We start from the raw sequence: 25,949 nt of genomic DNA, 5'->3' as shown, positions 1-25,949 counted from the left end.
CTAGGCTATCATTGAAAATAGAAGGAGAGATTAAAAACTTCCAGGACAAACAAAAACTGAAAGAGTTTGCAAACACCAAACCAGCTGTACAGGAAATATTGAAAGTGGTCCTCTAAGCAAAGAGAGAACCTAAAAGTAGTAGATCAGAAAGGAACAGAGACAATATACAGTAACAGTCACCTTACAGGCAATACAATGGCACTAAATTCATATCTCTCAATAGTTACCCTGAATGTTAATGGGCTACATCCCTCAATCAAAAGACACAGGGTACCAGAATGGATAAAAAAACAAAACCCATCTATATGTTGCCTACAAGAATCATTTTAAACCTGAGGACACCTCCAGATTTAAAGTGAGGGGGTGGAAAACAATTTACCATGCTAATGGACATCAGAAGAAAGCAGGAGTGGCAATTCTTATATCAGATCAATTAGATTTTAAGCCAAAGACTATAATAAGAGATGATGAAGGACACTATATCATACTCAAAGGATCTGTCCAACAAGACCTAACAATTTTAAATATCTATGCCCCTAATGTGGGAGCAGCCAACTATATAAACCAATTAATAACAAAATCAAAGAAACACATCAACAATAATACAATAACAGTAGGGGACTTTAACACTCCCCTCACTGAAATGGACAGATCATCCAAGCAAAAGATCAACAAGGAAATAAAGGCCTTAAATGACACACTGGACCAGATGGACATCACAGATATAATCAGAACATTTCATCCCAAAGCAACAGAATACACATTCTTCTCAAGTGCACATGGAACATTCTCCAGAATAGATCACATCCTGGATCATAAATCAGGTCACAACTGGTATCAAAAGATTGGGATCATTCCCTGCATATTTTCAGACCACAATGCTCTGAAGCTAGAACTCAAACACAAGAGGAAATTTGGAAAGAACCCAAATACATGGAGACTAAACAGCATCCTTCTAAAGAATGAATGGGTCAACCAGGAAATTAAAGAAGAATTGAAAAAATTCATGGAAACAAATGATAATGAAAACACAACGGTTCAAAATCTGTGGGACACAACAAAGGCAGTCTTGAGAGGAAAATATATAGCGGTACAAGCCTTTCTCAAGAAACAAGAAAGGTCTCAGGTACACAACCTAACCCTACACCTAAAGGAGCTGGAGAAAGAATAAGAAAGAAACCCTAAACCCAGCAGGAGAATAGAAATCATAAAGATCAGAGCAGAAATCAATGAAATAGAAACCAAAAAAACAATAGAACAAATCAACGAAACTAGGAGCTGGTTCTTTGAAAGAATTAATAAGATCGATAAACCCCTGGCCAGACTTATCAAAAAGAAAAGAGAAAGGACCCAAATAAATAAAATCATGAATGAAAGAGGAGAGATCACAACGAACACCAAAGAAATGCAGACAATTATAAGAACATACTATGAGCAACTCTACGCCAACAAATTTGACAATCTGGAAGAAATGGATGCATTCCTAGAGACATATAAACTACCACAACTGAACCAGGAAGAAATAGAGAGCCTGAACAGACCCATAACCAGTAAGGAGATTGAAACAGTCATCAAAAATCTCCAAACAAACAAAAGACCAGGGCCAGATGGCTTCCCGGGGGAATTCTACCAAACATTTAAAGAAGAACTAATTCCTATTCTCCTGAAACTGTTCCAAAAAATAGAAATGGAAGGAAAACTTCCAAACTCATTTTATGAGGCCAGCATCACCTTGATCCCAAAACCAGACAAGGATCCCATCAAAAAAGAGAACTACAGACCAATATCCTTGATGAACACAGATGCGAAAATTCTCACCAAAATACTAGCCAATAGGATCCAACAGTACATTAAAAGGATTATTCACCATGACCAAGTGGGATTTATTCCAGGGCTGCAAAGTTGGTTCAACACCCGCAAACCAATCAATGTGATTCAACACATTAATAAAAGAAAGAACAAGAAACATATGATACTCTCAGTGGATGCTGAAAAAGCATTTGACAAAGTACAGCATCCCTTCCTGATCAAAACTCTTCAAAGTGTAGGGATAGAGGGCACATACCTCAATATTATCAAAGCCCCCATCTATGAAAAACCCACCGCAAATATCATTCTCAAAGGAGAAAGACTGAAAGCTTTTCTGCTAAGGTCAGGAACACGGCAGGGATGTCCGTTATCACCACTGCTCTTCAACATCGTACTAGAAGTCCTAGCCTCAATAATCAGAAAACAAAAGGAAATTAAAGGCATCCAAATTGGCAAAGAAGAAGTCAAACTATCACTCTTCGCAGACAATATGATACTATATGTGGAAAACCCAAAAGACTCCACCCCAAAACCGCTAGAACTCATACAGGAATTCAGTAAAGTGTCAGGATATAAAATCAATGCACAGAAATCAGTTGCATTTCTTTACACTAACAACAAGACAGAAGAAAGAGAAATTAAGGAGTCAATCCCATTAACAATTGCACCCAAAACTATAAGATACCTAGGAATAAACCTAACCAAAGAGGCTAAGAATCTATACACACAAAAGTATAAAGTACTCATGAAAGAAATTGAGGAAGACACAAAGAAATGGAAAAATGTTCCATGCTCCTGGATTGGAAGAATAAATATTGTGAAAATGTCTATGCTACCTAAAGCAATCTACACATTTAATGCAATTCCTATCAAAATACGATCCATTTTGTTCAAAGAAATGGAACAAATAATCCTAAAATTTATATGGAACCAGAAAAGACCTCGAATAGCCAAAGGAATATTGAAAAAGAAAGCCAAAGTTGGTGGCATCACAATTTCGGACTTCAAGCTCTATTACAAAGCTGTCATCATCAAGACAGCATGGTACTGGCACAAAAACAGACACATAGATCAATGGAACAGAATAGAGAGCCCCGAAATAGACCCTCAACTCTATGGTCAACTAATCTTCGACAAAGCTGGAAAGAATGTCCAATGGAAAAAAGCCTCTTCAATAAATGGTGTTGGGAAAATTGGACAGCCACATGCAGAAAAATGAAATTGGACAATTTCCTTACATCACACACGAAAATAGACTCAAAATGGATGAAGGACCTCAATGTGAGAAAGGAATCCATCAAAATCCTTGAGGAGAACACAGGCAGCAACCTCTTCGACCTCAGCCGCAGCAACTCCTTCCTAGGAACATTGCCAAAGGCAAGGGAAGCAAGGGCAAAAATGAACTATTGGGATTTCATCAAGATCAAAAGCTTTTGCACAGCAAAGGAAACAGTTAACAAAACCAAAAGACAACTGACAGAATAGGAGAAGATATTTGCAAACGACATATCAGATAAAGGGCTAGTGTCCAAATCTATAAAGAACTTAGCAAACTCAACACCCAAAGAACAAATAATCCAATCAAGAAATGGGCAGAAGACATGAACAGACATTTCTGCAAAGAAGACATCCAGATGGCCAACAGACACATGAAAAAGTGCTCCATATCACTCAGCATCAGGGAAATACAAATCAAAACCAGAATGAGATACCACCTCACACCAGTCAGAATGGCTAAAATTAACAAGTCAGGAAATGACAGATGTTGGCGAGGATGCGGAGAAAGAGGAACCCTCCTACACTTTTGGTGGGAATGCAAGCTGGTGCAACAACTCTGGAAAACAGCATGGAAGTTCCTCAAAATGTTGAAAATAGAACTAACCTATGACCCAGCAATTGCACTACTGGGTATTTACCCTAAAGATACAAACGTAGTGATCCAAAGGGGCACGTGCACCCGAATGTTTATAGCATCAATGTCTACAATAGCCAAACTATGGAAAGAACCTAGATGTCCATCAACAGATGAATGGATAAAGAAGATGTGTTATATATACACAATGGAATCCTATGCAGCCATCAAAAGAAATGAAATCTTGCCATTTGCGACGACGTCCATCCATCATGCTTAGCGAGAACGTCAATCGGAGAAAGGGTATCATGCTTAGTGAAAAAGTCAATCGGAGAAAGACAACTATCATATGATCTCCCTGATGTGAGGGAGAGGAGATGCAACATGGGGGGTTAAGGGGGTAGGAGAAGAGTAAATGAAACAAGATGGGATTGGGAGGGAGACAAACCATAAGTGACTCTTAATCTCACAAAACAAACAGAGGGTTGATGGGGGGAGGGTGGTTGGGAGAGGGGAGTGGGGTTATGGACATTGGGGAGGGTATGTGCTATGGTGAGTGCTGTGAAGTGTGTAAACATGGCGATTCACAGACCTGTACCCCTGGGGATAAAAATATACTATATGTTTATAAAAAAAAAGAATATCTTGTTAATGGCTATAATTCTCATTCTTATTTTCCTTAGTGACACTGACTATATAAAGAGTAAATTAGGAATTTAGCATACAGTGTACTATTTGCAATATGTCGTCATTTGATTTAGTAAATTAAATAAGACATATTGAAACATATTCAACATGTCAAAATACTTCAAAATAGGAAAGAAATCTAGATTAAAATTTTTTTCCAATAAATTGATAGGGATATAAATTTACATAATAATTCGCACAATGTTAAAAAAGATACAATAAAGTAGCCAAAGTCTTTAAAAATAAATTTTACTGATAGTTAAAATAAGCTGGGACTAAGGGTCAGTTATATACCAAGATTCACATATCATAATAAAGATATTAATGAACATTTGCACTGTTTCAGGGAGAGCATTTATTAGTAAAGAACATCAATATTATTAAACCAAAACTGAAAACATGAAACATAACCAACAAGAATCCTAAAACAATTTTATACCCCTGAAAAGTCATGTATCACAGAAAAAAAAATGATTTGAAAAAGTCAGAAAATATGTTTCTATACACAACTATATCAAATTCAAACTTCTCCATATTTTACTTTCATCTACTTACCTGGGTCAACTGGGTAAGTAGCCATTATGGTCCATAGTCCTGTAGCCCTTGCTGATGGAAAGCCACTGGCTGAAGTGTCAGAAGCAGGTACTGTATATGTTCGTGTAGAAATGAGATCGGTTCTTTGAGAGATGGGAGGTAAACGGGTAATGCTCCCTATTCCATCACCACAAAAGAGCCCAGTGGAGCAGGTCTGCAAATGATAATTACCATAATTAAGCTCACAGTTTTTTTGTCCCTGAGAAAGAACTTTTTAAGATAGTTTTGAGGTATTTCTTTTTTAAAGATTTTATTTATTTGACAGAAAGATTGACAGAGAGCACAAGTGGAGGAGTGGCAGAGGGAGAAGGATAAGCAGGATCCCTGCTGAGCAGAGAGCCAGATCTGGGGCTCAATATGGGGCTTGATGTGGGGCTTGATCCCAGGGCTCTGGGATCATGACCTGAGCCAAATGAAGATGCTTAACTGACTGAGCTACACAGGCACCCCAGTTTTAAAGTATTTTCATAGTTATATTAGACAGCTCATATCATTTTGCTTGAAAATAAAATATCTACAGTAAATTTTATCTGTATTTAAAAATTAATTTAATCCTTCAAATCAGATATGCTCAATGGAATGTGTAAATTTATTCTTAATTCTTTAAATTTTAAGCCAATATACTACTTCATATTTCCTTCTAGGATTTTTTTCCAATGAAAAATTTGTATGTATAGTAGTCAATATGGATCTAAAAGCTTCATTACAAATCATAAACTTTTCTGCTGTAATTGTCATATTTAGTTGGAAGCTAATATAAGATGCAGTGTATGCAACATATAATTTGAAAACATTTTCTTGTGATGTTTGAATCATTTTAATTTGTATTGGCTTACAGAGCAATGATCCCTGTATGATTTGTTTTTTGTGGATAGCCTACTTCTGCCATATACTTATAAGATAATGTCTACATGAAGAAATTGTTTTTAGCTCCTAGGGAATTCTGATACATACATAAGTAAGGGCAAATGTATTGGGGAGTCTCCTTTAAATGTAGAATTAAAATTTAGTTATACTATTTGTAGATTTTGAACTTAAAGAAAATACAATTCAGGTATTATTTTAAAATGATTATGCATGCCTATTTCCTAACACTAAGGGCATAGCGTCCTACTTCACTGTGTTAGTATTTGTCCAAGATTGTATCTAATTTAAACAAAATTTAAATTTTGCTTTGGATATTTAGTTATAAATTATATATTCACTTTTAACTCACACCTGAAATTATTTATAAGATCAGAGGATTCTTGATGTTATATAACCACTTTAAAAACCTAACATATAGAAATGAGTAAAAAGTGAAGCAAAAGCAATAAAAGAAATAGCAAGGAAAGATATATTTTATTATGTCACATATTAAGGACAAAGAGATTTGTCCTTTTCTCCACACAAGGGTAAGCAGCAAGCCTTGGAAAGAATTCACAGATTGGTGAAAATGCACACAAAACTAGAATAGATATCAGAACACCAATGTAGAGTTTATGGTGAAAACATAGCTGTTATACATCTCACAAATATTTGCGTGGTCAACATTTTCCTACTAGAAGTCATTATTAACTACTTTGAGAAATCACCACCATGGGGTTAAGGATCCTCAAATGTCCCATGATCAACAAGTTTTTTTCATGTCAGCATAGCTACACAAGAATCACAGATTTCCTTAATGTGCATTAGGTCAGAACATGTAAAATAGTGATTCAAATGCTTAATGATGTAAAGCTAAGAAACTCCATAAGAATGATTTAGAATACTTGATATGCATTGACTAAACTATCTATTTTTAGACAACTTTACATTGGCACTGCTAACATTTGTCTCTATGATTCTGATATGTTCTCTAATATTGTCAATTTATCCTAGAGAAACTTCCACATTTTCCTTAGTTAAATCCCAAACTGCATGGTAAAGCTTATTACATGTTCACTAAACCTATTTCTTCTTCCTCTTCCTCTTCTTCCTCTTGGACTACGTGTCTTAGCCACTCTATGTGTGACTATGTGATTTACTTCTAACAAATGAGATGTGAATGGTCACAAAGTGTGCCACTTTCAGATTAATCGACAGGAGTCAAGGGGAGGAGCAAGATGGCAGAGAAGGAGGAGACCTAAATATCATCGGGTCCTAGGAGTTCGGCTAGATATTTATCAAACCATTCTGAACAACTACAAACTCAACAGGAGATCGAAGAGAAGAAGAGCAGCAATTCTAGGAACAGAAAAGAGATCACTTTCTGGAAGGTAGGACCTGCAGAGAAGTGAATCCAAGGTGATATATGGTAAGAGAGACTCTGGGGGGCGGGGGGCATGGCCAGCTCCCAGCAAGCTTGATGGAATGGTATGGAATAAAATGGAATGGTAGAGCAGTGGAGCACAAAACTGGAACTTTTAGAAGTCTGCTCCACCGAGGGATGTTGCTCCAAAGGCTAATCAGGGTGTGGAGCCCTTGCTGAGACAGTGTGGTCTCAGGAGTCATGGGCCTACAAAAAGACCGGGGGTGTCTGAGTGTGGTAGAGCTCCCAAGTATAGGAGGCAGGAAGCCGGCTGCAGAGGTGGAGCTGAGGAGTGGGCTCTCAGCTCAGGTTACCTTAAACTATGATGCAAGGCACAGTTGGGACACTCCTCTTTGATCAGGGACCCCACAAGTGGCAGATCAGGAGACCCCCTCCTTCCTCCACTGGGAGGAGTGGCATGGGAGTGCACTGCAGGAATCTGCTGGGTTTGGAAACCAAACGGGGCTGTGTGCCAGAGACAGAAATGTTCAATCACGGGCCAGGTGAGCACGGAGTTCAGCCAGAGACCAGGTAGATGGGAGGGATTGATTGCTTTTCTCTGAGGGCACATTGAGGAGTGGGGCCCTGAGCTCTCTACTCCTCTGGGGCAGGAGATTGGGAGGCCACCATCTTCATTCTCCTCCTCTAAAGCTGTACAGAAAGTGTTCAGGAAACAAAAGTTACTGAGAGCAAAACCAAGATTACTTAACCTGGTCCCTGGCAAGGGCAGTGCAATTCTGGCACAGGAAAAAATATTTGAGAATCATGCAACAGGCCCTACCAAAGAAGATCAACAAGAACATCCAGCCAAGACCAAGTTCAACAATTAATGAGAACTGCAAAACTTCAGAACTACAGGAATACAGCACATAGAATTTATGGCTCCCTGCACCCTAATTCTTTAGTTTTTCAAAGTTAAATTTTTTAAATTTTATTTTTTTATTCTATTTTTTTTAAAAAATTTTCCTCTTTCTTATTCTGTTTTTAAACTATTTTATCTTATCAATACCTTTATAAAAATCTTTTAAAATTTTCATTGTTATCGTTATATTCTTTTTTTTAAAATTTTATTTATTTATTTGACAGAGAGAGATCAGAAGTAGGCCGAGAGGCAGGCAGAGAGAGAGGAAGGCAGAGAGAGAGGAAAGGAAGCAGGCTTCCTGCTGATCAGAGAGCCTGATGCAGGGCTCGATCCCAGGACCCCGGGATCATGACCTGAGCCGAAGGCAGAGGCTTAACCCACTGAGCCACCCAGGTGCCCCTGTTATAGTTATATTCTATTCCTTCATTGTATTTAACCTTATGTTTTGTGTACACATAGGTTTTCCTTTAATTAAAATTTTGGGGTACAGTTACTTCAAATAGATCAAAATATACCCTAAATCTAGCACATGGCTTTGTTCATCTTCAGCCTGGTTCTTTCCTCTTTTTATTTTCCAAACAACTTCTTATCAGTTCCTTTTTAAGAATCTTTTTAAATTTTCATCTTTACAGTCATATTCCATCCCTTCATAATGCTTACCCATATATATATATATATATATATATATATATATATATATATATATATGAAGTTTTTCTTTCTTTAAAATTTTGGGAAGCAGTTTCTTCCAATAGACCAAATCAAGTATGTCGCTCTGTTCTATTCCCCATATGCATATATATATTTTTTCTTTTTTTATCCTTTTCTTCTCCCTCTCAATTCAGGTCTCTTCTGATTTGGTTAGTGTATATTTTCGTGGGGTCATTGCTACTCTTTTAGTACTTTGTTCTCTTATTCATCTATTTTTATCTGGATAAAATGACAAGGTGGAAAAAATAACCTCAAAAAATAAAGAACAAGAGGCAGTACTGATAGCTAGGGATCTAATCAATACGGGCATTAGTAAGATTTCAGAACTAGAGTTCAGAATGACAATTATCAAGGTGCTTGCTGAGCATGAAGAAAGCATGGAAGACACTGGAGAATCCTTTTCTGGACAAATAAAGAACTAAAATCTAACCTAGTTGAAATAAAAAAAGTTGTTAATGAGGTGCAATAAAAAATGGAGGCTCTTACTGCTAGGATAAATGAGGCAAAAGAGAGAATTAGTGATACAGAAGACCAAATGATGGACAATAAAGAAGCTAAGAAAAAGAGAGATATACAACTACTGAATCACGAAGGGTGAATTCGAGAGATAAGTGACACCATAAGACAAAACAATACTAGAATAATTGGTATTCCAGAAGAAAAAGAGAGAGGGGGCAAAGGTATATTGCAGCAAATTATAGCAGAGAATTTCCCTAATTTGGTGAAGGGGAAAAGCATCAAAATCCAGGAGACACAGAGAATCTCCCTCAAAATCAATAAAAATAGGTACATCTAATAGTAAAACTTACAAGTCTTAGTTACAAAGAGAAAATCCTTAAAGCAGCTCAGGACAAGAGGTCTGTAACATACAACAGTAGAATCATTAAATTGGCAGAAGATCTATCCACAGAGACTTGGCAGGCCAGAAAGGACTTGCATGATATATTCAGAGCACTAAATGAGAAAAATGAGAAAAATATGGAGCCAAGAATACTTTATCCAGCTCTAGGCTATGACTGAAAATAGAAGAGTTAAAATGCTTCCAGGACAAACAAAAATTAAAGAATTTGCAAATACCAAATCAGCTGTACAGGAAATATTGACAGGGGTCTTCTAAGCAAAGAGAGAACATAAAAGTAACAGATCAGAAAGGAACAGAGGCAATATACAGTAACAGTCACCTTACAGGCAATATAATGGCATTAAATTCATATCTCTCAATAGTTACCCTGAATGTAAATGGGATAAATGCCCCAATCAAAAGACACAGGGTATCAGAATGGATAAAAAAACAAAACCCATCAATATTTTGTCTACAAGAAACTCATTTTAGACCCAAAGACACCTCCAGATATAAAGTGAGAGGGTGGAAAACAATTTACCATGCTAATGGACATCCAAAGAAAGCTGAGGTGGCAATCCTTATATCAGATAAATTAGGTTTTAAGGCAAAGAGTATAATATGAGATGAAGAAGGACACTATATCATACTTAAAGGGTCTATCCAACAAGAAGAGCTAACAATTTTAAATATCTCTGCCCCTAACATGGGAGCAGCCAACTATATAAACCAATTAATAACAAAATCAAAGAAACACATCTACAATAATACAATAATAGTAGGGGACTTTAACACCCCCTTCGCTGAAATGGATAGATCATCTAAGCAAAAGATTAACAAGGTAATGAAGGCTTTAAATGACACACTGGACCAGATGGACATCCCAGATATATTCAGGATATTCCATCCCAAAGCAACAGAATACACATTCTTCTCTAGTGCACATGGAACATTCCCCAGAATAGATTACATCTTGGGCCTCAAATCAGGTCTTAGCCAGTATCAAAAGATTGGGATTATTCCCTGGATATTTTCAGACCACAATGCTTTGAAACTCAAACTCAATCACAAGAAGAAAGCTGGAAAGAACTCAAATACATGGAGGCTAAAGAGCATCTTACTAAAGAATGAATGGGTCAACCAGGAAATTGAAGAAGAACTGAAAAAATTCATGGAAACTAATGCAAACTAAAACACAACTCTTCAAAATCTTTGGGACACAAAAGACGGTCCTGAGAATAAAGTATATAGTGACATAAGCCTTTCTCAAGAAACAAGAAAGATCTCAAGTATACAACCTAACCCTACACCTAAAGGAGCTGAAGAAAGAACATCAAATAAAGCCTAAACCCAGCAGGAGAAGAGAAATCATAAAAATCGGAGCAGAAATAAATGAAATAGAAACCAAAAAAAAAAAAAACAAATAGAACAAATCAACAAAACTAGGAGCTGGTTCTTTGAAAGAATTAATAAGATTGATGAACCCCTGGCCAGAATTATCAAACAGAAAAGAGAAAAGACCCAAATTAATAAATCATGAATGAAAGAGCAGAGATCACAACCAACACCGAAGAAATACAAACAATTATAAGAACATATTATGAGCAACTATATGCCAGAAAATTTGACAATCTGGAAGAAATGGATGCATTCCTAGAGATCTATGAACTACCAAAACGGAGCCAGAAAGAAATAGAAAACCTGAACAGAGCCATAACCAGTAAGGAGATTGAAGCATTCATCAACAATTTCCCAACAAATAAGAGCCCAGGGCCAGACAGCTTCCCAGGGGAATTCTACCACACATTTAAAGAAGAATTAATACCTATTCTCCTGAAACTGCACCCATCCCCCCCAAAAAAATAGAAATGGAAGGAAAACTTCCAAACTCATTTTATGAGGCCAGCATGACCTTGATCCCAAAACCAGACAAAGACCCCATCAACAGGGAGAATTATAGACCAACATCCTTGATGAACATGGATGCAAAAAATCTCACCAAAATACTAGCCAATAGGATCCAACAGTACATTAAAAGGATTATTTAACATGACCAAGTGGGATTTATTTCTGGGCAGCAAGTTTGGTTCAACATCATCAAATCAATCAATGTGATACAATACATTAATAAAAGAAAGAACAAGAGCCATATGATACTCTCAGTAGGTGCTGAAAAAGCATTTGACAAAGTACAGCATCCTTTTTTTGATCAAAACTCTTCACAGTGTAGGCATAGAGGGTACATACCTCAATATCATCAAAGCCATCTATGACAAACCCACAGCAAATATCATTCTCAATGGGGAAAAACTGAGAGCTTTTCCCCTAAGGTCAGGAACACAGCAGGGTTGTCCACTATTACCACTGCTATTCAACACAGTACTAGAAGTCAAGGGCACCTGGGGGGCTCAGTGGTCAGGTCATGATCTCAGGGTCCTGAGATTGAGCCCTGCATCAGGCTCTCTGCTCAGCAGGGAGCCTGCTACTCCCACCCCCCGCCTGCCTCTCTGCCTAATTGTGATCTCTGTTAAATACATAAATAAAATATTAAAAACAAAACAAACAAAAAAACATAGTACTAAGAGTACCAGCATCAGCAACCAGACAACAAAAAGAAATAAAAGGCATCTGAATCAGCAAAGAAGAAGTCAAACTATCACTCTTGGCAGATGATATGATACTGTATGTGGAAAACCCAAAAGACTCCACTCCAAAACTGCTAGAATTCATACAGGGATTCAGTAAAGTGTCAGAATATAAAATCGATGCACAGAAATTGGTTGCATATTTATACACCAACAGCAAGACAGAAGAAAGAGAAATTAAGGAGTCAATCCCATTAACAATTGCACCCAAACCATAAGATACCTAGGAATAAAACTAATGAAAGAGGCAAAGAATTGTTACTCAGAAAACTATAAAGTACTCATGAAAGAATTTGAGGAAGACACCAAAGAAATGGAAAAATGTACCATGCTCATGGATTGGAAGAACAAATATTGTAAAAATTTCTATGTTACCTAAAGCAATCTACACATTGAATGCAGTCCTTATCAAAATGACGTCAATTTTTTCAAAGAAATGGAACAAATAATCCTAAATAAATCCTAATAAATCCAAATCCAAATAAATCCTAAAATTTATATGGAACAAGAAAAGACCCTGAATAGCCTTAGGAATGTTGAGAAAGAAAGCCAAAGTTGGTGGCAACACAATTCCAGACTTCAAAATCTATTACAAAGTTGTAATCATCAAGACAGTATGATACTGGCACAAGAACAGACATATAGATCAATGGAACAGAATAGAGAGCCCAGAAATGGACCCTTAACTCTATGGTCAACTAATCCTCAACAAAGCAGGAAAGAATGTCCAATGGAAAAAGGACAGTCTCTTCAACAATGGTGTTGGGAAAATTGGACAGCCACATGCAGAAAAATGAAACTGGACCATTTCCTTCCACCACACACAAAAATAGACTCAAAGTGGATGAAAGACCTCAATGTGAGAAAGGAATCCATCAAAATCCTTGAGGAGAACACAGGCAGCAACCTCTTCAACCTCAGCTGCAGCAACTTCTTTCAAGAAACATCGCCAGAGGCAAGGGAAGCAAGGACAAAAATGAACTATTGGGATTTCATCAAGATCAAAAGCTTTTGCATGTAAAGGAAACAGTCAACAAAACCAAAAGACAGCTGACAGAATAGGAGAAGATATTTGCAAATGACATATCAGATAAAGTCTTATATCCAAAAGTCTATAAAAACCTTACCAATTCAACACCCAAAGAACAAATAATCCAATCAAGGAATGGGTAGAAGACATGAACAGACATTTCTGCAAAGAAGACATCCAATGGCCAGCAGACACATGAAAAAGTACTCAACATCACTTGGCATTAGGGAAATACAAATCAAAATCAGAGTGAGATACCACCTCACACCAGCCAGAAGGGCTAAAATTAACAAGTCAGGAAACAACAGGTGTTGGTGAGGATGCAGAGAAAGGGGAACACTCCTACATTGTTGGTGGGAATGCAAGCTGGTGCAGCCACTCTGGAAAACAGCATGGAGGTTGCTCAAAAAGTCAAAAATAGAGCTACCCTATGACCTCGAGCCTATATATAGGCTCTCCTATATATGCTACCCATGAGCCTAGACACACACACACACACGATGGAATACTATGCAACCATCAAAAAAGAAACTCTTGCCTTTTGCAGTGATGTGTATGGAACTAGAGGGTATTATGCTGAGTGAAATAAGTCAATCAGAAAAAGAAATTATAGTATGATCTCTCTGATATGAGGAATTTGAGAGATAGGGCGGGTGTTGTGGGGGCTTGGGAGGGAAAATAATGAAACAAGATGGGACTGGGGTGGGAGACAAACCCTAAGAGACTCTCAGGAAAGAAACTGAGGGTTGCTGGGGCGTGGGGAGGTAGCAATAAGGTGGCTGGGTTATGGACATTGGCGAGGGTAAGTGCTATGGTGAGTGCTGTAAATTATGTAAGACTGATGATTCATAGATCTGTACCCCTGAAGCAAATAATACATTATACATTATATGTTTAAAAAAAATCCACAAATGTCTGCTATGTATGAACCTCCAGCTTCTTCTATGTGGTGACTTCTGAAAATACATGATAATGATAGAGGAACCATAAAAAGGAAATAGCCCAGATCCAGAGATCTCTCTCAAGGAGAATATCTGAAATCAGAAACATTCACTTGGACTTCATTTGAATGGAAAACAAATTTTATCTAGAATAATGTTAGAGGTTATTGTTTACTAACCAGCATTTCCCTAATAAGTATATCAATTTTTCCTTCACTTGGTAATTCTGATAATATTTTTTGTTTGTTATAAGAAAATGAAACCAAGCAAAATACCTCATAAATAGTTGAATATTTCTTTTTCCAATACTACTTGATAACAGTGAAGGATATAAACATTCCAAATATTTAGTTTTATTTCAATAAACCTGAATTTTGTATATCTCTTTCCTAACTTCACAGTTACCCTAATTGACTTATTTTGCCAATACATCTCTCATTCACTCAGCATTCACCTGTCAATATGTATTGAATACCTACTATGATAGCATAATGACTTGCCCACTGATGTTTACTGAAATGTAATATGTGCTAAGATAAAGATAGTCACTTTTACAAAACTTCATGACTTTAAAAACATATTCTTTTCTGAATCTATATTTGAGGAAAAAATGCAAATAAGATCTTTTGAATCAGATCTTTATGAGAATAGGCCATCCATGGACACTGTAGGCTCCCATGTCTTTACTTGAAAAATATTTATCGATCAGTTACTAGGTGTCTGTGATGCAATTGCTGGGAACAAAATAATCAACAAAATAAGCAAAGTTCTCCTATTATATAGCTTGTATTTTAAGTAAAAGAATCAGCATTAACTAATTAATACCAATTAGTAATAAGTGGCTTAAAAACAAAACTTTGTGAGATAAATAATAAGGTAAAATAGGGGAGACTCTTTTAGAGAGTGTGGCCAGGGAAGTCTTCTCTGATTAGGGGTGTGAATTAATGTGAATATCTGAGGAAAGAACATGCAATGCACAAAGAACAGTGGCACAAGGCACTGAGACAAGAACATGCCTCATATGTTTTGAAAAACAGCAAGGTGGGCAGTGTGAATAAAGAAATTAATAGAAGGCCATCAGTGAATAGAAGTGAGGTCACAGGCATAGGCAGGAATGAGATCATGTAAGTTAATTTGTTTGTTGTTGGATTTGGAATTAATTCTTTGAGTGATGGGAAGCCACTGAATATTCGATATTTAGAGTACAAAATGATATGGTTTGACTTATATTATGAAAGGATTAAGTTAATGTTATATAAATAGTAGACTCTTAAGAGAGTTTGGAGAAGAGGAAAGAATGGAAGCTGCGGTATCAGTTGGAAACCAGCAGCAGTCTAGGCAAGAAATAATATATATTGGCCTAGAGTACAAATGGCAGATATTGTAAATACAGGTTATTTTCAGGATATGTTTGGAAAGCAGAGCCTATGATATATGCTGATAGACTAAATGTTTGTAGTGGGGAAAAATTTAATTAATGATTGCGAAGTTTTTGTTTCTATCAGTGGGGTTAATAGTGGTGCCACTTATTAATTTGAAGAACACTGGTGAAGACCAGTTAGGAATCAGAGGCAGATCAAGATTTTTTTTTAACGTACTTTAACCTTGATCCAGACATGGATATAGAGTAGGAAATTGCAGATATGAGTATCTCCTGAAGCAGAATTACTCTGAAATCATTTCAATTAAGTAGGAAATTATGATTCAAAGGAAACTAGTATTATCTCATAACCATTCTCTGTAATTCTCCAGTTGTAATGCCAAAAATTGGCAAAGGCTAGATTCATATGTAGGCACGGAGGCTCCAAAGTCCATATTCAATAATCACTATGTTATGTTTTTTGCCTTTACTTACATCTTCAACATTTGCTATGAACAGTTCTACTGTATAGTTGATTGTTTTAGATAATAAAATTAAAACATTCTTCTACTTTACTAGCCTAGTGAACATCACTATCAATTAAATTTAATGATTGTTAACAATGTGTTAGGATCTAGGCAAAACAATGTTTATTCTTGAAATGAACTTAGAACCCAATGGATTATTATTTATCTTTCTATAGACAGTAACATTTGAAGACATAATGTACTTCATCCTTATATTCTATTTGAAGTGATCAGTATGTAATGTAGCATAGAAAAAAAAATCTCAGTGGTAATAATCAGTTTCATCATATCAATCTAATTCTGTGGTTTGATCTACTTTCCTTAGAACTGGAAGGCCAAATTTACTCTTTAAAGTTTACTAAAATAATTGACAGCTTGAATTTTTCCCACTATCAAAATACACATTATTAATATATTTCATTGTTTATATAGCAAACTGTCTACATAATTTGTGGAGACCAGTGCAAATGAAAATATAGAGCCTCTTATTGAAAAATGGTTAATTATTAAGTCAACAGCAGTAGGACATTAGAGTATGTACGTGTGTATATGGGTGGGTATCTTCTAATGGCAGGGTCTTGTGCAACTCCCAAGTCACATACCCATGATGTTGGCTGGCTTATAAATACTAATTTTATCAGACTATGTAATAGTGGATTTATCTACTTGTAGCTTGAGGCTCTTTGAGAATTTGCTCAGGATTGTATTTACCTTCTTAAATTGAAATAACTTTTTGATAATTGGAAGAAACAGTTCAGATGACTGTTAGGCTATATTCATGACATGGTGTTCCTTATAGAATTATAAAGGAAACATATATACATTCTTATATACATTTCTTATGTGGTATAGGTTTACCTCATCAACTACAGTTCTAAGAAGCAATAAACTCTTCCTAGTTTCATATAAAGTAACACTTTCGATTTATGCTAACTAGAACTGTCATGTTTCATTTGGAAAGTTTCAGTAAACTGAAGTTCTTTTCAAATAATTTCTCCTTTCTGGCAAACTTTTGGATTAATTACATCATTTTCAATTCTATAAAATTTTTATTATATAAATAAGTTTTTATTATATATAATTTATATTATATATACATATTATGTATAATTATAATAATTATATAAATAAATATTATATAAATTTATATAAAATATAAATTCTACTACATAAAATTCTCAGGTATTATGTTACAAATCAATGTCCAGGCTACAAAACCAGTAACCAATAATTTACGTCTAGTTAGTATGTTTCTCTCATAACTTGTTGATTAGATAAAGGGAAACAAAAAGTTCCAAGTTGTTGATTCAGTGTTGCTCTCCTGTAAAGGATACTTGGCAAATTTCTGTACATGTTTATCTAACTGGATTGAGAGATGAAAGGTAAAGAAGGTGTCAACCTGAATGTGAGAATAGTATTCAAAGATAGAATCATTCACCCACAAAATAATAAAATAATCTATATTAATGATCAGAGATAAAATGTTAAAAATACTTTGACATAAAATATGTAATATTGAGATACTTTTATGCTATTCAATTGGACTAGATAAATATTTTATTTCTCGTTTTTCTAGAATTTCCTATATAATATTAATTTGTAGTGTCCATACCAATAATTAGAATTGTTTATTGTATGACTGTATACCAACTTGACTTATATGTCTTTACCAGCATAGTAAAAATGTCTTTGACCACTCTTCCCTGAACATCCAGGGCTAGTATGATGTCTGGGACATAGTTACATGGTTGGTGGTCAGTAAACACTTGTTGGAAAAAAATAAAAAATAAAAAATAACATGCCTTTGAAAATGCATTTTATCTAGATACTTCCCCATTTTCCTTTTCCTATGAACTTGAAACTCCATCGAAGACTTTATGCTAAGTAAAATAAACCACAAAAATACAAATATTGTATGATGCCACTTACATGACGTACCTGGAGTAGTCAAATTCAGAACAGAAAGTAATGTGGATGGTGGTTGTCAGAGGCTGGGAGAAGGGGAGAATGTGAAGCTGTGGTTTAATAGGTATAGAGTTTTAGTTTTGCAAGATGAAAAGAGTTCTGGAGACTGGTTGCACAACAATGTGAATGTTCTTAACATGACTGTACACTTAAAATGATAAAGATGGCAAATTGCATGTTATGTATATTTTTACTGCAATTAAAAATTTAAAAAAATTAAAACAAAACAACAACAACAAGTCCATCCTTCTTGTAAAACTCTCATCAGATAAGAAATCAGGATTTTGGAATAGTAGTCTGGTGAAATATCCTTTGGATTTCCAAATCCTGAAGACTAGTGTTGGTTTATGTGACCAAAACTTTACAGACTCATGTGAACTTTGTGATATAAGAAGGATGTAACCTAAGCATTCAACTTCCAAAAATAAAATCTTCTCATGTAGTATTCTAAATGTGATAGGGTCCCTCCAGTGATGATCATCTAAACTGTTCTGTGGAGGATGGGTCAGTAGTTAGACATGAAGAAATAAGTCTGATCTACGCATGTCCTCTGTACAGAGCTCATCGTATGCACATAGGTAGTTCCAAAGATGACATGAATCATCCCTCTGCCTAGGCTAAGTGTGGCACTAATCCTAAATGGATACTTGCATTTATTCTCTATCTCAAACATCTATGAAAAATGTGGCAAGCTCTCAAGAAACAAACAGTGCTAGAGTTCTTTTCTTCCTGCATGATGACTTGACAAAACAACAGTAATTCCCATTCCTTCATTGTGCACTTCTTTCTCTTCTTCCTTCATTTGGGTGAAAGATGTGGCTGGATAGGCTACCTATTCCTTGAACTTGATGCATCATGTTTTTCTATTTCTTTCTCTCTCTGTGTGTCTCATCATCATTATCACCTCTCTCTATCAAGTTTAAGCTAATACATCCAGAATGACTTTTGAGTACCCTTCCTGGAACTCTGGAATATGGTCCTTTTTTTTTTTTTTTTTTTTAAAGATTTTATTTATTTATTTGAGAGAGAGACAGTGAGAGAGAGCATGAGCGAGAAGAAGGTCAGAGGGAGAAGCAGACTCCCCATGGAGCTGGGAGCCCGATGCGGGACTCGATCCCGGGACTCCAGGATCATGACCTGAGCTGAAGGCAGTCGTCCAACCAACTGAGCCACCCAGGCGTCCCGAATATGGTCCTTTTTATATTAAATTCTAGTTTATCCACAATATCATTCTGTGAAAATTTTAAATGTTCATTTCTATAGGAAGATTATAATGAGGATTTCTGTCTGGGAATAATTACAGTGTGCAGCTGAAAACTGTTCAAAATCTTTTTGAATGGGTTGGCCAGTTCAAATCATTTCCTTTTTTTTCTCTCAAATAAGGTTCATGATTAAAAACAGAATCCTAAATAATGAACAAAAGCTATGGGTCCATAGTTCCATGAGGCCACATAAAGTCTGAAGAACACTAATTTGTGGAATTTTCATTTAAGTAGAAACACAGTAGCCCCATTTAAGTTTTATGGTGTAAGATAAGAAGCACTTCGGCAATGCCTGATAATGAGGCCTCTATTTTCTTGGAGTGAGGTCTCTTCTTGCCTGGAAGATAACTCTATTTCCTCTCATTGAATTTGGCTAACATATCTTCAAGATATTTGCATCAGTGGAATTTTCTCTGAAAATACAGGTTCACTGCTTTTCTATACAAGTCAATTTTTAGGGACAATTTCTATGGGAACTAACGAATGAAGAGATATAAAGATCCTGTGGACTCTACTGAATCAGACATGTTTCCTGATCTGGTAATCAGAATATTTAAGAAAGACAAGGAGAAAGCACAGCTCAGGGGAAAAGCCAAGATTAATACTAGAAACAAATGCTCAGGAGGATAATGGGTCAAGAGATTGAGGGACACTATTTTAGAGGCAAGCCCTCAAAAATATATTTACTAACTACATAATATGTGCCAGGGTTATCTTTTATTTATTATTATTGTTTTTTTTAAATTTTATTTATCTATTTGAAAGAGAGAGAGAGCATGAGCAGGGAGAGGGAAGGGCAGAGGGGGGAGAGAGAAGCAGACTCCCTGCTGAGCTGGGAGCCCAACGCAGTCTCCATCCCAGGACCCTGAGATCATGAACTCAGCCAAAGGCAGACATTTTACCACCCAGGCGTCCCTAGAGTTATCTTTTAAAATAAAAGTCTTACTAGAATATGCTTAGCTTAAAAAATTGACAGTGGGTTACTACTTTCCTAGGAAAAAGTAAAAATGATTTAGCCCAGCACACACACCCACTGGCCATTTCTAAAAACATATTTTTATTTTGTGTCACTTTTTTTCACATATATTATAATTACTAGTTCACATATATTGTTTTCCTTCCTGAATCCCACTACTGCCACATATTCCCATCCTGAACCAGGGAAAATAGATACCAAATTTTTTGACTCAACTCAACATTCTCTTGGAAATTCTATGTTCCTTTAAATACATCATCTATGCTTTCATGAAATATTGTGTAGACCCTAACTGTGGCTATTATCTGTCATATTGTTGTTTGACATATTCTTCACTTTCAGTAGACTATAACTTTTTAAGAGCAAAAAACAGTCCTTAAGTGTCTAGCTTAACATTAGAGATCACAGGCTAGTAAAGGAAACTCTTGGAGAGCTTGTGGTATCAATCTATGTAAGTCTATTTCATGTTGGGTTAAAAGATGAGAGTAGTAGTTCTCATAAGTTAGAGACCCCTAAACCTTTGATTTAGTCAAATTGATTAGAAGTGTTGAATTGGAGTCTTGGGACAAGATGTTCACATTACTCAGTTTCCACCGAAGTTCACAGGTGACAAAAAAAGCCTGTGGCCTTCAATGGGTTTGTAATTTGTAATTTGAGAATCTGTAAATTTTAATTACTAAATTAAAGGTACAATTTGATAAGTAAGCTATATATTTGAATATGAATTTTATGTAAAAATTACTCAGACCAATATACATAAATCATGTTTCTAATATATTTGTAATAAAGATATTTAAACTTTTTTCCCCCTTTTTCTATACTGGTAAATGTACCTATACATAAAAAAACATAAATTACATTTTGGGGGGGGGAGTATAGATGGATTGGATTAAAATTCTCTTTGTAATAAATTTGCTCTGAATACTTTTATAATGTTTTCACATTCAAAAAAATGAGAAAACTAGAAGTCCAATTCAATTTTTAGGAATAAAATAATTTTTATAGCAATAAACATATTTTGATAGAAGGCATATATGGATAGAATACCTCCAAATTCTAAGTGGATGGAATTTTATCAACTTTCTACAATGAGTAAATTCAATTACATGTCATTATTTTGGTTCTAATCAAAGAGGTACTAGTGAGTTTTTAACAATACATATAGATACTGAGTTTTGAATGCAGAGATAGTTTGAATTTTTTTAAATAGATTTTATTTATTTATTTGACAGAGATCACAAGTAGGCAGAGAGTCAGGCAGAGAGAGGAGGAAGCAGGTTCCCTTCTGAGCAGAGAGCCCGATGCGGGGCTCGATCCCAAGACCCTGAGATCATGACCCGAGCTGAAGGCAGAGGCTTAACCCTCTGAGCCACCCAGGTGCCCCGATAGTTTGAATTTTTAATTATAGGCTTGACTGTGGCACAGTTCATGTTGGAAATGCCACTAATTTAAATTAAAATAATGTGTGTTTGATTGCATTTAGTTGAGTTCAACACAACATTGAGAATCTATTCGTATCAGAATCATTTAATAACTATCATATTCATTACAAGTGAAAATTGTGACTGATACAACTGTATCTCTGAGATTCTAACTGCCAATAACATCCTCGTTGTTTCTAAATTCTCTGACTCTGAGACCACTGTCTATGAATCACCATTCCTGGAATCTGATCCCTGACTCAGAGTCCGGTAGGTACAAGTACTAGGAAAAGGGCCATCAAGACATCTCAGAAGTCAAATGCGCTGGGTTAATTTACTATTTCAGGAAGAACTGATAAAACTAATAGATAACTATAGGTTTGCCAAGGTAAACATCCAGGATTCCCTAGTTGTCATTTGAAAGCTGGCAACCAGAAAGTTAAAACTTTATTTCTGACCCTAAATACATGTACTGTTTAGGGCATCTTTCCCCAGTCACAGAATGTTCCACTTACTGTTCATGAGGAAAGACATTTATTTCATGATTCATTTCCTAATGCCTGCAATGGAAATGATGTTTTCATCTTCTGAATCCATATAATTCTTATTTGTTTATACCTATGCCACTAATCTCTTTCTAATCTGTGTTATAGTTGTTTCTATTCATGTTTTATCTCCTCTTGTTCAACTCCTTAAATCACATTTCAAATAGTTCTATTAATCTAAGTCCAATAATATACATATACTAAGTGCTAAAAGAATATGTGTAATAACATAGTCTTTTAAAATACTTCACCTTCATATCCTTCCACTTGCACTCCTTGTAAATAACTTGCAATCTTCCATTCCTATTGTCTGTGTGGCAACTTCAATCTACACCAAATCATACTTGTCACACTTGTTGTTCAGGCTTGTTCTCCTGTTGGAACTCTTTTCTGAACCAATTTAATGAAGTGGGACTCTCTACCTTTGACATCTATAGCATCTTGTACATGTCTTTATCAAAACACATTTGTTAATAAATATCATTTGTCCATCTCTCTTTGGGCTGCTATTATATGCCAACCGGATAGCCACAGTTGTGTGTGTGTGACACATGATTCATCACAATATTGGTGATTTTATACTTTTCTTCATGCATATCCTTTAAAACACAAAGGTGCAATTTTCATTTTAAAGCATTAAACAGGATGGTTTCTGGACACTACTAAGGCCATCTATTTTCTATAACACACTGGGACAATACATGTTCTCTCTCCCTTCAGACTGAAGTGGGTTAGGCTTATAGTTAGCATGGTTTGTAGTTGGTTTTCACATTCTGAGACTATGCATACAGTCCTCCCCTTATTTGGGAAATGCAGTGCAAATGATATGAAAACAGTTACATAAGGTAAGACCAAAAAAAATCAAGCCCTATGGTACAAGGATACAAACAACATCTAAAATAAATCAAATGCAGCAAGCAAAATATGCTGTGCTGAGCATTTGTGTCCCTGAGCTGCATGGAGAGGGAAAGCAACAGGTCTTATTCTTCCCTATAGATTGACTCTTTTCTTAGTTTCATTTATTTTTAATTAAAGGGGAAAAAAAAGCTAAACCAGGTGCATTGATTATGAATTAAAGAAGACTTCTAGGCCACATGGGAAGCTGTAAAATCCTACTGTTTTCAGTGGCAATACCAGAAAAAAGCAGGGAAACAGAGAGATTGGTGTTTATCACAAAAAAAAAAAATGCAGTAGATGTGTGTTATCATATTTCCTCCTGCTGCTTAGCCTGCATTTAATTATTTATAGATTAAACTGGCAGATGTAAAATGCACAGTCCCATTTGTTATAATGTAAAAACCATGTGAAATAAGAAATTTTGGTGTAAAAATATAAAAGAATTTTTGAAGAAATTATAGGAGTTAAATCCTTTTTAGTATGACTGTGTTTGCCAAGAGAAATTTGAGCAATAGCTCATGGTAAGAACAGCTAGAACTAGAGTGGAATGCAGAATAGAACCTTTTCTGATCTACTAGCTATACATAAATGCTTTAACCTCTTTATTTCCATATCTGTAAAATAGGGATAACAATGATTCTTATGTCACAACATTTTTTAAACATTAAATGAGGCAATGCATCCAAAATACTTAGTCTGGCAAATAGTTACTGCTTCACCAATGATAACTAACTTTGCTGGTATCTTATGGCTCTTTATATTTTACATCATTTACATCATATATTTATATTTTACATCATTTTATTAGTATCGAAAAGATTTATATCTTTAATGGTGGATGGCACTGCATCTAATCTGTACTGAAAATTTATTTAATGTTAAACACCAAAATATTTATAGTCTTACCCATGTTCTTGTTCATTTGGTAAATATTTATTTAGAATGAATCTATGCAGTATCCATGTGGAGAAAAGAGGCAATAAGATGTGCATAGTTACTGTTCTAATGGAGCTTTATTGGAGAGGAGAGAACAGAACAGGGTGGAGACAAGAGGAGGGACAGGAAAAGGAGGGGTGGAGGGGAGAGTCTGTTCACATATTAAATATAGAGACACAAAACAGTTGAATTACAGTTTTTGCAATTGCTATGAAAACAAATTATACCTAGTTGCTTATGAAAATTGGAAATGGTACAGCATTTTAGAAGACAGTGGCAGTTTCTGATATAAGTAGCCACACTTTTTCACACAACTCAGCAATTGCCCATTCCCCAGTGTTTACTGAAATGAATCAAAAACTTATGAATGCACTAAAACCTGCACACAGATGTATATGTCAGCTTTATTTATAATTGCCAAAACATGGAAGCAACCAAGATGTACTTTTGCAGGAGCATAGATAAATTGTGGTACATCCAGTTAATGGAATATTATTCAGAACTAAAAAGAAATGAGCTATTAAGGTATTAAAAGGCATGGGAGAAATGTAAATGCATATTATGAAATGAAAAAAACTAATCTAAAATGGCTATTTTATTATTCTAACTATATGACATCCTGGAAAAAGAGAAGCCAAGGAGACAATAAAAAAGATCATTGATCACTGAGAATTAGAGGGGTGAGAGGTATGAATAAGTAAATTGCGGGATTTTCGGGGCAGTGAAAACACTTCATATGGTACTATAATGGTGGATACATATCATTATTCATTTATCAAAACCCATAGAATGTACAACACCAAGAATTAACCCTAATGTAAACTACAGACTTTGGATAATAATGTTGCTCTTCAATTATAACAATTCTGGTGGGGGGATGTTGGTGGTGGGGGGATGTTGGTAGTGGGGGAAGCTATGGAATGGATTCAGCCTACACTTTTATTTTGAAAAGTAGTTCAATAATATCTTCTACCACACCCCCACCAATATAGCATGGAGGTATTTATCTCAATAATAAGCAAATAAAAGGTATGGTGTAGAGGAAAGAATACCAGTTTGTAAGTATGGGCATTAAAAAATCTGTTCCCAGGGCACCTGGGTGGCACAGTGTCTGATTCTTGGTTTTGGCTCAGGTTGTGATCACAGGGTAGTGTGATTGAGCTCCACCTCAGGCTCCACACTCAGCACAAAGTCTGTTTGAGATTTTCTCTCCTTCTCCCTCTGCTCCTCCCGCTTGTATGCTCTCTCAATCTCTCCTTCTCTAAAATAAATAAATAAATCTTAAAAAAAAATAAAATTCTGTTGCCAACTCTCCAATGGACTAACAATGTTATCTTTAGTGATTTTGCAGCCTCATGCTATAGATTTGGAAACTGAGGCTCAAAGAAATTTCCATCTAACTGGGGTCTAAAATATCAAGCCTATTCTCTTCTGTAGCAGAAATATATTCTAAGTTTCTATGAAAATATAAACATTACTCTGCTAGCCATGTTTAAACAAAACACACATAAAGATAAGGGGTGGACAACCATTACCCATATTTTCTAAATAGCTCAAGAGGATAATCATAATTCTACTGTATTTCATTTATCAATATTAATGGCTATTCTGAGAGATTTAGATTGTGCATAATGGCTGTGCTACATGTCTATTATATAAATTGTAGGACAAGTTGCTATTTTCAATATTATATTTCTGAAAATATTTAAACTGCATTTCTCATAACAAACTATATTTATTTAATACAGAGGGTATCCTCTTTGCATTTTTTAAAAGATTTTATTTATTTATTTGACAGAGGGAGAGAGATCACAAGTAG

At 35.6% G+C, this 25,949-nt stretch overlaps 1 protein-coding gene across 1 annotated transcript in view; it reads right to left on the bottom strand.

Moving 5' to 3' along the window:
• LOC111152227 (eyes shut homolog (Drosophila)) overlaps positions 1–25,949 on the bottom strand; it is a 1,631,332-nt gene that overhangs the window by 776,137 nt on the left and 829,246 nt on the right. The window contains 1 exon segment of the mRNA XM_022510634.1: positions 4,904–5,096. Coding sequence (XP_022366342.1) covers positions 4,904–5,096 — 193 coding nt within the window.

Source organism: Enhydra lutris, unplaced genomic scaffold (assembly GCF_002288905.1).
Source record: "Enhydra lutris kenyoni isolate GAN:26980312 unplaced genomic scaffold, ASM228890v2 scaffoldscaffold28, whole genome shotgun sequence".
Lineage (NCBI taxonomy): Eukaryota > Metazoa > Chordata > Mammalia > Carnivora > Mustelidae > Enhydra > Enhydra lutris.
This window is presented reverse-complemented; position numbering and strand designations above follow the sequence as displayed.